This window comes from Bipolaris zeicola, assembly GCF_000523435.1.
Source record: "Bipolaris zeicola 26-R-13 unplaced genomic scaffold scaffold_411, whole genome shotgun sequence".
NCBI classification, from domain to species: domain Eukaryota; kingdom Fungi; phylum Ascomycota; class Dothideomycetes; order Pleosporales; family Pleosporaceae; genus Bipolaris; species Bipolaris zeicola.
Window position 1 is genome coordinate 1 of NW_006912460.1, and position 11,826 is coordinate 11,826.

Consider the following 11,826-nt stretch of genomic DNA (forward strand, 5'->3'; position numbering starts at 1 on the left):
AAAAAAGCCCCAATTCTCCTTCAGAAAAACTTCACACCCTCTCCCTCCCCCCCACTCCCAAACACCTGCGCCTTCCCCCTCTTAACACAAACCCCCAGACTCTTCTGCAACAACTCCATATCCATCCCCGCAAACTCCTCCTTGCCCACCGCATCCCCCTCCACAATCTCATAAAGCGTCAGCACCGTCCCCTTCTGCCCCGTCCTCTCCACCCACTCCTCAATCGCCGTCGCCCACTCCTCCGGTCTACGCCAGTACACCCACACTTTGCCTCCTTCTCCTTCCTCCACTTTACTGCCTTTCTTTGTGCCCGCCGTTATGAATTCCGCCCGGTTGCCCCCCTCAGGCGAAGCCATGTATGTGAGGATTGCTTTTGCGTCGCGGAGGGAGAGGCTGCGGCGGAGAGTGGCGTTTGTGAACAAGGGTGTGGACAGCGCGTCGATGAGCGAGAGGGTGAAGATGCGGTGGTATCGGCAGTAGGATTGGATGAGCGTGGACCACGAGGCGAGTTGCGAGCTGCGGGTGCTGGCCACAGGTTGGAGGGTGAAGAAGGGGGGGAAGGAGTAGTGGGGTGGGAAGGTAAAGGCTGTGTTGGAGGGTGTGGAGGAAGACGTGGGGTTGGGTACGGGCGGGGGGTAGGAGGATGTAGTTGCCATGGTCGCAGACTTTGACGTGTGTTGGTGTAGGTGCGACTGCGGTTGCGGTTGTCGTTGTTTGGTTGGGGGACGCGACGTAGCGGAGGTGTTGGTGGAGGTTTGCGGGGGCTTTGCGACGTCATTGGCTCACTTGGCTGCGGGGGACATGGTAGCTCTTCTCTTGAACTTCGACATCTTTTGCACCCTCATGTTATGTGTTGATTGTTTGTGGAAAGCTTTGAGTTCTGTTAATTTGTGACATCCTTCAATTACAACTAACGAAATCCACATATCTGGGGTTGTCGAGCTGCCATTCTCCTTCAATCTCTCGCCATCCCTCCATCCATTTTACCGTACATCTCCATATTTATCCACGTCCTCAGAACTATGGACTAATCGCAGTCCAGAGCTACGTAACCCAGTCCTCTCGTAGATTTTCTCAACCAATACTTCTACGTAATCTGTCCGACAAGCCCAGTGTGTAGATAGCCGACCCAGATGGTAGGGGGGCTTCATGTTGTTGCCCAAATTTCTAGGTGTTCGTGAATGACATCAATGACCTGACCTAGGGTTATGCCACCTTTGTTCTCGGTATAGATCTCACCGTGGCGCACATAGCGTTCAGTGGCCTTGACGAAAGAGCCTCCACTTCGTCTGAGGTGTACTTCAACTCTGATTCCAAATCTGATCCCCGAAAGAGGCGGAACACATACTAGCATGTCCTTCCATGACTCATTTTTCTCTTTGGCTGTCTGCTCGGCCGCTTCAATCGCATCCATCAGGTCGTTGCGTGTGTAGTATTTTTGATGCCACTGCTGCTTATCATCATCATCTTCAAACAAGGAGCCGAAGATGATGTGAAGGTATTCGTGCAGTTTCTTGACCACAGGATGGACTGTAATAGCTTCTGAAGCGTTGTTGATACGGGACCCAAGGGAGGCATACCCCGGAAAGATGACGGCTGGGGATGTGATCAAGTAACTTCTCGATCCTACTCCACACTCTCTGGCCTTTAAATCGAAACCCAGAAGCAAAGTATGGGAGACTTCACGGTGTCCACTTTTCTCCTTGTCTTCGCCATCATCTTGGGAATTCTGTGTCATGGTACGGTTCACGAACAGCTTGTCACGAAGCTTCGGGTCGTTGCCTGGAAGGCACGCACACCAGGTCTTGCAGACTTGCTGACAACGTAGGACTAGATCCAAAGTTAGCACACATACATGGTACTTCTCGGAACCTAACCGAATAGTACAAGCAGCAAGAATCCACACAAGCGACTTACGATCGAAGAAATCCAGCTCATGAAACACCATTTGCAGCACCTCCGGCGGTATGTGCGGTGCAAACAACTCCATGTTGTTTTCGGTGTCACCTTCGTTCTTTTTAAATGCTTGCATATTGTCGGACAACCTTATGTGTAAATGTTGAAGTGGTTTGTCGAAGAAGAGGGTAAAGGCTTATATAGATTGGTCAAGGTAGTTTGTTGAAGAAGAGGGTAAAGAGGATAGAGCGCTCAAGGCAGACGAATATATGCTGACTGTGCGCAGAAACATTTCGCTTGCGTAAGGGATGTGAGAGTGAAACGTAAGATATCAAAAAATGCTAGCGGATACAGAGGTGAGAGTGAAACTGGAAATGGATTGTTTGTTTAACGAACACACTGTGTGACCATCTCCGCAACTCTAGTGACTATCGCTTTCTTATTCAAGCTGTCACCAATGAGTGTAAAAAATAGCTCGTCTTTATCACTTCTTCCAGAGTAGCAACCAATCATTTTGTACTGTTCAATAGGGTACTGTGATTTGAGAGGCCACTGAGACCAGTGCTCAATCAGTCAAAATGCCCGTACAATACCAGAACATACTGCATCAATATCATTATTCGTTGATCTGAGGCTTACACAAAAGCCGTCACCGTGTCCTAAGAGATACATCCAGCCAGCCATATGCCGCAGTATCCTGATATCCGCCTCATCACCATAACCATATCTTTGCACAAACATCCCCTGCGCCATAAGAAGCACATAACCAAGCCCAATCTTTGCGCCAAACACATGAATCTCTTTCCCGGGAGATCCAAACCAATGGTATTCCAGAAAAAACACACGCAACCTGCCAACGTTTTCATATTTTGCTCAAAATCCCCACCTTACCGCCATCCCTTCCTCTTCTGCTGCTGTCCTGCCTTAAACCTAATCTGATCCTCCTTCTGCTGCTGAAACATCTTGACCTCCCCACTATACCTCTCATATTCTCCCATCCAGTACTCGATCAACCCACTCACATCGTCCACGAACCCTTCTGGCCCGCGATTCCACACCCACAAACCGACGACCAAGATGCCGCCCCAGAAGGCGAGGCGGAAGGCGAGGTTGATCCAGAAGACGACGGCGCGGTACATCATATCGAGGATCTTGAGCGAAATGAAGAAGATGAAGAGTAGGGCAACGATGGAGGCGACATCCGGTTGTGTGATGAGTTTGTTGAGGAGGGGTGAGAGGTGCGTGGAGAGGGTGCGGGAGAGGCCCAGAAAGGTGGTTATGATGTGGAGGGCGGGGTCGGCGAAAGAGGGAGGGAGGAGGCGGGGGAGGAGAGCGGCGTAGTCTGTTTTGATTCTGTTAGATATAGGTGTTGCTGTGGCGCATGCATGCGTGCGCGCGAGTATATGCGCTGTTTAAAGTGGTGGTTGCAAACTTACCTTGTACGAAATCCATATTGGGCTGTTTGCGCTTCGTTTTGCTCTCTTACAGAGTAAAGTGGCGAGTCGTGTGCGGGACGCGATGAGGGAGACGCGTTGTGTGTTTGTTGTTTTGCGGGGATCGCAAAAGCGCAAGCGCAGTAAGTAGTAAAGTTGTGAAAGGGAAGTGTTGGAACACAGTGATCCTTTCTACCCTTCCAGAAAACAAACAAAGCTACGTGCTAGTACGACCGCGGAAACGTCAAGATCTAGGGGTTTCAGCAGGGCTACATGCAAAACAAAAACATCAAGTTTCAAAATGGACGAGAATATTCCCCTTTCGCGTGTTTTGCGGCGGTGACAAACTGTCCACGTTGTTTCTCTTCTACGTTCGGTCTAGTCTCGAACCCTTTTTTCACGTGTATTTGTCCCGCTCCTCAACAAGCAACTTTGTTACATCCCGCTCTTTACTCAAAGTAGCCGCGACCCACGCAACACGCAAGTGATTGATACAGCTGCACGTCATATTGCTGCGCTTCAACGCAACCGTTTTTGGCGTTGCAGAAAAAAACGTTATGCACAACTCGACAAACGAGGCCAAAACGGCAAGCAGCCTAATCACCCCACGCACCCCTGTCCAACCAAAAAAAAGTTGTGTGCAGATAATAACCCTTGATCAAAGGGTAAGTAGTACGGAAGAAGTCATGGAAAAAAGGAACGTATGATAGGAGAAAAAAATGATGAGACCTGATCTACCCGAGACCCCCCACTCACACCAAGAAAATCCCATGTACACTCGACCGGCTTCAGTCATCCGTATGTACATACACTACTATGCAAACCACTTTATGTTCACAACCCAGTAGTACACTACTCCGGGTTATGTCCATCCCGCTTTCTCAATCCACCTCCACTTTCTACCCGCCCAAAAAAAAACTACCCCCACCTCGTACCATCATCGTGTTTTCCCCCAAAATGAAATTCCCTGATTTTTCTTTTTAATCTTAAATTCCGAGAAAAAAAAAGAAGGAAATAAGAAAACTGGCGACTTTTGCGGCTGTACATCGCGGGCCGAAGACCGGATCTACTATTTTGTAATGACATTCCCATGGTCTTGGCTCTTACCCATTTCTCCCCCCCCAATGAAATTAGCCAAGTTAAAGGTTTTAGCTTGCGGAGAAAAGAGCGTAGAAAAAGGGGGGCGAAGAAAGCGAATGAGAAAAGAAAATCACATTCTAGATGTGGATGTTGCAGAAGGAAAAAAGTGGGGGAAGGGTTTATCCAGGGAAGTACCTGGTGCATGAGTGCCGAAAGAAGGTAAGAAGGACGATTGTGGCAAACTGGCGGTGTGTGTAGAAGGCACGGAGATTGTGGGTTGGAAAATCGGCACGCAACACGGGGTGGCGTCACTTTGGAGCCAAGGGGGGTTTTTTTCTGAGACGGGTTGCTTGTTGTGGGTTCCCTGTCAACCGCGGGTGGAGCCGAGATGCTCGTCCGTCTGGTGGGTATTCAAAGAGAGGGGATTAAGTGGTAGTGAATAGTAGTGTCACGCAATCGAATGATAATGGTTGTGAGAAGACCGACATGATGGTAAATGTGTGTGTGAATTGTTATTCCTATCTGATGTTGAGAGAAATTAGTCTCTCGCTGGGTAACCCAGCTGTCTACCCGATACTCAGATACATGTTTGCCTATCCTACAACGCTATCCTCCCTTCCACGCCTAATGCGTGCTTCGGCAATTGGCCGACGAGCTGTCCTCGAACAAAAGAAAAAGAGGCTCTAGGCCCATGTAGATGACGCAAAGGTCTGGTATCATAATCACAAAGCGCCGCCAAACTCCAAGGGTAAAAATCATATGTGGTCGTAAAATATATGTATGCGAAGTGAATGTCGCGAAGGTAAATGGTGTTGTATCCGGTTTGGTGACAGTTTCTAAAGTGGTGTAGCGGAACACAGTGCATGGTAACGCACGCAGCTGTCGAGCCAATGTACCACCCGGCTGGGGTTGTACTGGAACGACAGCAGCTCATGCAGACGACCGGTCGTAAAGGCCGCTCGTGACGAAAGGTTGGTAAAGATGATTACAAGAAGTATAGGAGTCGAAGAGTGGAAATTATATCCAGTTTCCATTGCGTTTCTGCTCAGCCTCGAAATTGAAGCGGAATGCAGAGGCCTCAGATACAGACGGGTAATGTATCAGAGGCTGCGACCGACGGGAAGATACCGATCCACGGTTGAACTCTCCACTGGGTGAACAAGGAGAGTATGGGGTTGGTGGTCGATCAGCGAGTGATGAAGCAACACTGGACTTTCTTCGTGCTCGCTCCGGCTTCTGTATTGAGCTTGTGGGTGATTTGATTGAGACAGCGTCTGTCAATGATGGTGTCCTTGGCGGAAAGTCGTATGTGCTGAGCTCCTTCTCGAAGAAAGATGGGGTCCTGGGCGATACACGGTCTCGCAAGATAACTCGGTTTGATGGTCGGATGCCATACTCATCCAGCCGTTGGTTGTATTGGCTGGGTCGTCGCCATGATTCGAATTCAGCATCGTCCAGTGGTGTGACTGCTCGTAATGAGAAGCCTCGCATCTTCCTGCGGGATCTTGTCCACACACAAAGAATGGCAAGGGTAAGGGCACACACGACGAGCGAGCCTGCGACTGCACCAATGATGATGTAGATTTTGGTTTCCTGCTCCATGATGGCGGTGTCGATGTGGAAGTGTAGACAGTCAGTAGGGGTGTCGTGAATGAGAAGCCGAGTTGAATATGTGAAGGAGTGACGTCTATCGGATGATGATCATGCTGGCTGCGGTTGACGCGGATGCAATTGTTGATGGGGGCGGTCGACGAAACGACAGCGGTAGACGAAAGAGTCCACTTCTGTTTGATATGAACCCGGAAGGGCGATACGGATAAAGTAGTGCGGGACAGGTGGAGGGGGGTAAGACGGGCGGACACCAAGGTCATGCGTGTACCCTCGCTCCACAACGCCGTGGCAAGATGGCACGCAACTAGCGGGACGAAACAAGGCAAGACAAAGAACGGTCTTGCTAAGCGGCGCACCGAGAGAGAGGAGTGTTGCGGGTTATAGCGAGCAGGCTGGCTTGGCTTGAGGCAACATGCAAGGTACAAGAGAGCGGCTAGTGGTGGGCAGCGAAGTTTGTCAGTAGGGCAGACGGCCTTGGAAATATCGGTGAGGTGTGCACTAAGAGGACATCCATGAGGGACTAATATCGACAAGCTTGGAATCTGGTCCCGCCGTCAGCGATGGCGCAAGTACCGGGATAGGCAATTGCACCGTCTCTACTGCAAGGGGCCTGCTGCTCCCGTCCAGTGGGTGCAGTGTCAGAGCCACGGAATGGGCGAGTGTGGCGTTGTTGGGGTCAGCAAGACCGTGGCCTTTTGACAACGCATGCTAGATATACAACGAATCCAAGGACAGAAGACGACTTCAGCCTCACTGAAGTGATACTCGTGGCTTTGATGTCGGAGACGACAACCCCCCCCCCCCAGTTTGCGTAGATGCTTGCGCTGCGTGCATGCGTGCGTGCATGCGCGTGTATGTACGAACAGGACAGTAGATGGGTGCGAGCCGTTCACTTAGCTCCTATCCGCAGTACCCACTTGCATGGTTTGGAGGGCGGGGCAGATAGTTGACTGGAGTGGGAGGGTGTGTGGGTGCTGGTCGGACACTTCGCTTGCACGCAGGCACTGACAGAGACGTCGATCTACACAGCTCTCGCCAAACTCGAAGCAGCATCGCTCCCTCGCAGGCACTGGCCAATGCCGTAACGGACTTTAGGTGCGTCCCGCGATAGCTTCCTTGAAAGGGCCCCAGCGTCTCTTTGTCCTGAGCTGGGCTCGCCAGTGGGGCGGGGCGCGTCCAGATTCTGAGGGCAGGCGTTCGCCCGCACACAAGTACCCGGGGCGCGCAGAAGGAGATGAGCTGGGCCAGGAAGAAAACAGGTTGAGGCGCAGTAGTCGCAGGTGCAGGCGCAAGACGAAGACGACCTGGTCCTTATCGCCGGCGAGCTATAGCCTAGGAGCTGAGTGTTCCTGACCCGTCACCCACACTTCCTGGCTGCTATGCTCGATATAGCCCAGGTGCGCCGACATGTTCCATAGCACGAACGGTCGCTTGGTCGTCAGCTTGCCAGATCAGAGATTGCTTAATGATCCTGAAGCTTCGTCCGAGGCCCCCATTTCCTGCACCACCAATCCTACTCGGCATGCTTCACCGGACCTCAGATGAAACATGTCAAATCTGCCATTGTACCCTGGAAAGACGAGCTCAACGTTGCGTTGCCTTGTGTTGCGCTGCATGGGCGATGCAGTAACATGGAGCCGGGACGACCTGGGGCTTGCACTGCTGTGTAGTACACTAACGCCATCGCCCAGTACTAGTCCAGAGGGTAGTGCATCATCTGGACTGCCCCAATGGACCTGTCCAAACAATTAGCTGCATCTGTCCAGAGCAAAAAAACCTCCGACCCTTGCCATGGCCGGTCGCTTTGGCTGATGGTTTCATTTCCAGGCCTCTGGTGGCTGATCTACTGCGTAAGAGCTGTATGCACCGTTTGTAATCCGTCTTCAGGAGCTTCAGGAGCTTCAGGCCACCTCCACCATAGAGTTCGGCATGGCCATGACCAAGCCGTGTATCTCAAACCTCTGGACTTAGACCCGTATTACCAAAGGATTTACAGCGCTGGAGAGAGCCGGACCGACTCTAAACTCCGTCATGATGATCTTCACATTTGCACCACAACCGAAATGAGACGTCCTATCACTGCAGACTAAGTATAGCCGAACGAGCATCATTTGCAACTCAGATACAGTTTGTCAAGTGGCAAACTGCAAGTGCACGTTAGTCTATTCCTGCCCTTAAAGACACACACATAGCATGTCCGGCAGTTGTGCAAAGACTGATCGCAGTGGAAGCCACGATTTTTTTCCAATACAGTGGAAGGACAGCCACGACAGGTTTGGGTCAGGGGTACCTGGACAAGGCCGGATTGGTACAGGCGCCTTTGCCGCTGATGCCGAGCCTGACCGAAATACCAATTCATGATACAACAAGAGTAAGTAGATGGTACTCTACTTAGTCTAGTCGGAGATGAACATGGCGCTGTCGTTCTGCCGGCTAAATGCCAATTTTGCACGTGGATCTGGATCGCCGCCAGGCAAGCGTGCGACGCCAGCGCCCCGGATTTCAGGCGTTAGCTCAGGGCGAGGAGATTTTCGGGTGGACTTGACAGCAAGGTTGTGACCAGGCCATCGCACTGGAATCGAGCGTATGTTTGTGTTTTGTGTTTTGCGTGAGGGAGAGCGTGTAGTGTGGAGAAAACACGGCGGCCGTGATGGGGCCATTGGTGGAACAAAAGCAGAAGGTGCCAAGACTCTCGGCTTCGCAAAGAACCCTGCGTCGAACCATTTCCCGCGCCGGCCAATCACAGCCTCGCCGTCCCCATCGTTCTCTCCTCCAAAGCTTAGCCCTACACACAGCACCGCTCCACGACCATCATCGTGACTCGACTTCTGACTATTGCAGTCACAGCCTTCTCGCCTTCTCTGCCCTATCCTTGCTTGGGCTCTGGCACCGACACACCACAGACGCTCCATCCGCCATGATGCTTGGAGATGACAATCTACCCACCGTCCCTCAAACGAGATGAGGTTGTGCACCCGTGACACCGATCCGACTCGTCTCATCACCTGCTGCACACGTCCATGTCCACGACAATATATCCAACATGACCATCTTCCTGGAACCGCCGCCGGAACACTGCGATTCCGGGTCATCTTGCACATTATAATAACAATACCCATGATGATACCGCTCCTCAACCGACATTGCTTCAACGGCCGTACAGGCACCCTGGACTCGGATCCCTCCCGCTATGCAACATCCATATTACAGCCCATGTCCCTTTTCGATAGCGGCGAAAACTTTCCCACGCCCATGTTGCAAAAAAAAACGTCATGAGACGGCATGTTCGGCAATGGCACACGAAATGGCGAGTGCCCGCTCTCGGGACAGGGCGCATTCTCGATAAGTCAAATGGACCAACCCACAAATCGTTCGCATATCATGAACGGTGGCGCCTGCTTGCACGTGCTCCCTGTGACTTGTTTCCAATACATCCGTTCTCGCTGCAGACCCGGTAACTTGTGCGCAACTTTGGCCCCGCGAGTCGTTGGAACTCGCTGCCGGCGGTTGGCGAGTCAAAAGAAAAGAAACGTTTCTCCATTTCCCATATCTCGCTTGCCGACAGTCATGACCGCGAGACTTGCTCCATAGACCCATATGTATTTACTCGTGACGCAGACATATATTGGAGGGGTCTTGGAAGGCATCCCGCGCCGGGAGTCTTTTCGGAATGACTTGTGAGGGGTGGGGGCGCGGCATCGCTGCATGCGGCATATTGAGCGCTTTTTGTCTTGTGCATACGCGCTCGGTGATGTCTACATAGGATAAATGTATGTAGGTGAATAGAGCGCAGCTTCTACATATGCACGGAAGAAGAAGCCGTTTCAATAAAACTATATTTGGTCAGCTTGTTGGTACAGTTTGTATACAGCACCCAACGATCCTGCTTCACTCCCGACGATTAGCGTCGGACCGTATGCTATGTATCAGGGAGATCAGATTGCGGAGAGGAAGCGGGAGAGTCGATGATTTGAGAATAATGGCTCCTATCTTTGCGCTACAGAAGTGTACCTGAGATGATTGGCTACCCACATAATACTAGGTATCAGGGACATGGCCTTCACATGTGCATCCTTTGACGACGATAGGAAACAACAGAGGCATTTGTTTCTGAACCCCGCAACCAAAGCGCTTTTCGAAACAAGCAACCAATACAGGATTGCGCACTCTCAGAAATACCCGACTGCCGATAGTAGCAAGAGTAGGCATACTTGCCTTCCCTTCACAATGTACCCATGTATCTTGCCGCTCACATGTCTGCGCATATCCCGCACCCAACACTCCTCCCTCATCCGACCTCGTATTCCGCTGCGAAGACCGACGCGCGCAATCGTCCCGACAAGGAAACATGGCGGGAAACATTTGTCATTTCTCAGCCACACAGCCACCCGCACTGGTAACATTTCAGACATCGTTCGCTCGGGTGCAAAAGGGTGTTTTAAACTTTCACGCTACTATGGCGCCGCACCAAGGCAGGTACCGAATAGCAGCCTTAGGCGCGACCGCCCGTCGATTAGTACTTATTTCCCACCCGCTTTCACAAGAGAACGGAGAGATCTGACTATATGCCACGGCCTGATCAAGTATCTGCGGTGCGGTAAGCTGCGGGAATTACCGCGTTTCCAAACTGACTCCCATCAATATCGTCATTTTCATCGTATGCCCTAGATTGCCATTCATATGGCGTTCTTGCGGCGAAAGAGTCTCAATTTCGGCAACTAGCCATGTAGGTAGGCAGGAACGTTTATTTTTCTTATCCTGGTTGTCGCAATGTCAAAAACAAGCCATCTCTCTCAGGCTCCATCATCAAACGTCATCCCCACTCTCCTTCTCAGCCCCTCAAACCCAATGATTCGGTACCAAGAACCGGAGTATTATCAGTCCGCGAACGACTCGGTTTCCACTGAAACTCTGTTGCCCGAAACTCTCCCCTCGCCTGTCCGTATCGCAACTTTCCCATCCCCACAAACAAGGTGTCTTACTTAGCACAACGTAGTATTTGTCGCTTTGCCCCCCTCCCCCTCCCTCCCCAGCGGCGGAAGGAGGAGGAGCACTTGGTGACCCGAGTCCACCGCTCCCCCAAGCGCCCACTTCGTGTTTCCTCTTTCCGGCTTGATCCTCATACATGTTCGTTCTTAACGTCCCACGGGACCAGTAGTCGAATGACCCCCGCCTAATAATAACTGTATCGATTTTTTCTGTCTGTCTCTTTTCGTTTGCAAGTACCCGGATGACAAGGGAACAAAGCAACATGGAACAAGGTTCACAGATTACATCCTGGAACCAAGCAACAACATCCCAAGTCACACATCTACAAAATGTCATGTATACGCGACAAAATAAACAGCCGGCATAGAAACTGTGCCGAAGTGCATCAAAAAAACGGGAGCAACTCGGTCTATATCGCGACATCTAAGTAAACCTCTTCACACGTTTCCATCCAAGCAGCGCACAAAGTCACACAACCTATACTACACATCCATCCCATTCCCCCCAAACGGCACAACTTCGGTCCCTTCCTTCCCCCTTCCCACCCCTCACGTGTTCCCTTCCCCCAAACTCACGAAATCCCACTCTCGGCCCGTCTCCTGGGGTGATCACGGTCCATCTCTTGGTTGTACCACTCCCCCCATTATTGCTTTCTCAAATATCTCTGTTGTAAGTATTATGGCGCCATTCTTCCCCTAAGCGCTTTTACCCCTACACTTTTATTTTATTTTTCTTCTTCTTACGTAACGTAAAGCACCACCGAGCCGGACACACCACCGAGCCGGACACTTTTTCTTGGCATCGCGAACTTCATATA

At 51.3% G+C, this 11,826-nt stretch overlaps 4 protein-coding genes across 4 annotated transcripts; all 4 read right to left on the reverse strand.

Annotated features, from left to right (window-relative positions):
* Window positions 1-20: 20 nt before the first annotated feature.
* On the reverse strand, window positions 21-614 carry COCCADRAFT_53182 (uncharacterized protein; the record flags this gene model as incomplete). The annotated part of the gene is made up of 1 exon (XM_007720153.2): window positions 21-614. A coding segment is annotated over one exon (594 nt), but the record flags the coding sequence as incomplete, so codon positions are not given.
* A 533-nt stretch (window positions 615-1,147) lies between these two features.
* Window positions 1,148-2,032, reverse strand: COCCADRAFT_41903 (uncharacterized protein; the record flags this gene model as incomplete). Its single annotated transcript, XM_007720154.1, has 2 exons — window positions 1,148-1,830; window positions 1,918-2,032. The coding sequence occupies 2 exons, from the start codon at window positions 2,030-2,032 to the stop codon at window positions 1,148-1,150; spliced, it is 798 nt and encodes a 265-aa protein (XP_007718344.1).
* Window positions 2,033-2,783: 751 nt separating this feature from the next.
* COCCADRAFT_41904 (uncharacterized protein) lies at window positions 2,784-3,348 on the reverse strand (the record flags this gene model as incomplete). The annotated part of the gene is made up of 2 exons (XM_007720155.1): window positions 2,784-3,238; window positions 3,333-3,348. 2 exons carry the CDS (start codon window positions 3,346-3,348, stop codon window positions 2,784-2,786), a joined length of 471 nt encoding a protein of 156 aa, XP_007718345.1.
* Window positions 3,349-5,426: 2,078 nt separating this feature from the next.
* On the reverse strand, window positions 5,427-6,011 carry COCCADRAFT_10045 (uncharacterized protein; the record flags this gene model as incomplete). Its single annotated transcript, XM_007720156.1, has 1 exon — window positions 5,427-6,011. The coding sequence occupies one exon, from the start codon at window positions 6,009-6,011 to the stop codon at window positions 5,427-5,429; it is 585 nt and encodes a 194-aa protein (XP_007718346.1).
* Window positions 6,012-11,826: the final 5,815 nt, after the last annotated feature.